Raw genomic sequence first — 2,968 nt, 5'->3', positions numbered from 1 at the left:
AAATAGCTGGGTGTTGTGGCGGGTGCCTGTAGTCCCAGCTACTTGGGAGGTTGAGGCAAGAGAATGGCTTAAGCGGAGGAGTTGCAGGTTGCTGTGAGCTGTGACATCAGGGCACTCTACCCAGGGCAACAGCTTGAGGCTCTGTCTCAAAAGAAAAGAAAAGTAAAGTAAAGAAAAAAAAAAAAAGAAAAGAAAGAAAGCAGCCCTTGGTTATGAAATTTAGGAGCAGGGGGGTACCTACCGAAGCTGAGGGAGAGGATTGTGGAGTCAGGGAGGAGGAGTAGCCAAGATGAAGGTGAAGATGCTGAGCCGGAATCCGGACAGCTATGTCCGTGAAACCAAGTTGGACTTACAGAGAGTTCCAAGAAACTATGATCCTACCTTACATCCTTTTGAGGTCTCACGAGAATATGTAAGAGCTTTAAATGCTACCAAACTGGAACGGGTATTTGCAAAACCATTCCTTGCTTCCCTGGATGGTCACCGAGATGGAGTCAATTGCTTGGCAAAGCATCCAAAGAGCCTGGCTACTGTCCTTTCTGGGGCATGTGATGGAGAGGTTAGAATTTGGAACCTCACTAAACAAAAATGTATCCGTACAATACAAGCACATGAAGGTTTTGTAAGAGGAATATGTACTCGCTTTTGTGGGACTTCTTTTTTTACTGTCGGTGATGACAAAACTGTGAAGCAGTGGAAAATGGATGCCCCAGGCTATGGAGAAGAGGAAGAGCCATTGCATACAATATTAGGAAAGACAGTGTATACTGGAATTGATCATCACTGGAAAGAAGCTGTTTTTGTCACATGTGGACAGCAAGTAGACATTTGGGATGAGCAAAGAACCAGTCCAATATGTTCAATGACCTGGGGATTTGACAGTATAAGTAGTGTTAAATTTAACCCAATTGAGACATTTCTTTTGGGAAGCTGTGCTTCTGACAGGAATATAGTACTATATGATATGAGACAATCTACTCCTCTGAAAAAGGTTATCTTAGATATGAGAACAAATACAATCTGTTGGAACCCTATGGAAGCTTTCATTTTTACTGCAGCAAATGAAGATTACAATTTATATACTTTCGATATGCTTGCACTGGACACTCCTATGATGGTTCATATGGATCAAGTATCTGCAGTGCTTGATGTGGATTACTCTCCCACTGGGAAGGAGTTTGTGTCTGCTAGTTTTGATAAATCTATTCGAATCTTTCCTGTGGACAAGAGTCGAAGCAGGGAAGTCTACCACACAAAGAGAATGCAACATGTTATTTGTGTAAAATGGACTTCTGACAGCAAGTATATTATGTGTGGATCTGATGAAATGAACATTCGTCTGTGGAAAGCCAATGCTTCTGAAAAATTGGGTGTGCTTACATCACGAGAGAAAGCAGCCAAGAATTATAATCAGAAGTTGAAGGAGAAGTTTCGACATCATCCCCATATAAAACGTATAGCTCGTCATCGACACCTACCAAAATCTATCTACAGCCAGATTCAGGAACATCATGAAAGAAGCACGTCGACGAAAGGAAATGAATCGTCTTAAACACAGCAAACCTGGATCTGTACCAGTTGTGTCAGAGAAGAAGAAACATGTAGTGGCAGTTGTAAAATAATATTTGATATTCCTAATAATTCTGATATATAATTATCTGTTACTTTTGATTTTGATAACTCTACAAATAAAAGTACTAGGTTTGGTTTTATTACAGACATTTTAGTTACATGTGTAGAGCTTTATTGTTGCTCATTTTACCTATGCTGAAAAATTATCCTGAAAGGTAGCTTAGTTGATAAGATTGTTTTATCCTTAATATGCTTTCTTCTTTCATCGAAGAATACAACATTTGCAACTAATTTATATTTTCCTGTTAGAAATTACAGATGTTTTCTGTCTTATCTATTATTATAGACACTGTACATTTGAAGACCAAACACTTTTTGTAATATCTTTAATATTACTTTGGATAATGATTGCAAAAATGTTTCTTTCTATGATGCCACATAACATTTAGAACTGTCAGAACTTTCTTTAATTGAATTTATTTCTAGTGCTTTATTTATATTTTAAGTAAAGAAGAGATGTGAAAATCCAAAAAAAAAAAAAAAAAAGAAATTTAGGAGCAGACAATGCTTCTAAAAGATACCCAAAATAACCCAGCTCTCATTTATTTAAGATGGTGTAAAGACACTCAAAGCCAGCTGTTTGAGAAGGCAGATGAGAAAAACGGGTAAAAGCACCTACAGTTGAAACTAAAATGTGACAAGACGGCAGCTGGCTTGGTGCCCTGCACCCTCTCGGTGGGAGACCCACGTTCCGTGGCTGGGCCACATGCCGGGTAAGCAAGGACTTGGCAGCTCTGCCCAGGGGGAGGTAGCTCCTGGATTTATATTTACCTTTTCTTGCCTTATTTTTGTTTGAAGAGCAGTCTCATTACTTACGGAATATATTCACAGGATACTATTTAGGCTTTTGGTTCTGAGTCTCTGCTCCAATCACGGTCTGCACTCTGCGATCCCGTTGGAGACCTCTGGGACGCTCCAGTCTGAACTCCCTTCCCTTTGTCCATGGTGGCAGGGCGTCTGCTGCACTGTCACCAGCAAAGCATGAGAAAACCTTCCTTTCCCATCTTCGTTAGGCCCACAGGGGCCAGGGCAGTGTTCTTCTCAGAGTTAAAATTTGAAATTTTTAATTGACAAGGCCCACCCCATACTTGCACAAGCTGGGGTGGCTGTCACCTGGTGAGACACGCGAGCACAGTACAGTCAAGCAGACAAGGTCTAAGGAAATTACACACTGCGACATGCACTTTAACAGATGTCACATCGTCCTGCAAGCACCCTCTTTGGATAACGTTACTGTGCTCTAACTGTGTGTCAGATGCTGGCTACCATCTTAGATACCACAGCCCCATGGAGTGACGACAGTCTGCATTTTTCAGAATGATAAAAAGAAATCACT

The 2,968-nt window shown here is 40.7% G+C and overlaps 1 protein-coding gene across 1 annotated transcript; it reads left to right on the top strand.

Moving 5' to 3' along the window:
- The first annotated feature begins 231 nt into the window (after positions 1 to 231).
- LOC128573712 (DDB1- and CUL4-associated factor 13-like) lies at positions 232 to 1,714 on the top strand. The gene has a single exon (XM_053574073.1). The coding sequence runs from the start codon at positions 290 to 292 to the stop codon at positions 1,550 to 1,552; it is 1,263 nt and encodes a 420-aa protein (XP_053430048.1). The 5' UTR covers positions 232 to 289; the 3' UTR covers positions 1,553 to 1,714.
- The last annotated feature ends 1,254 nt before the right edge of the window (positions 1,715 to 2,968 follow it).

This window comes from Nycticebus coucang, chromosome 21 (assembly GCF_027406575.1).
Source record: "Nycticebus coucang isolate mNycCou1 chromosome 21, mNycCou1.pri, whole genome shotgun sequence".
NCBI lineage: Eukaryota > Metazoa > Chordata > Mammalia > Primates > Lorisidae > Nycticebus > Nycticebus coucang.
Note: the sequence above shows the minus strand (reverse complement) of the source record. Positions and strands in the feature narration are given on the sequence as shown.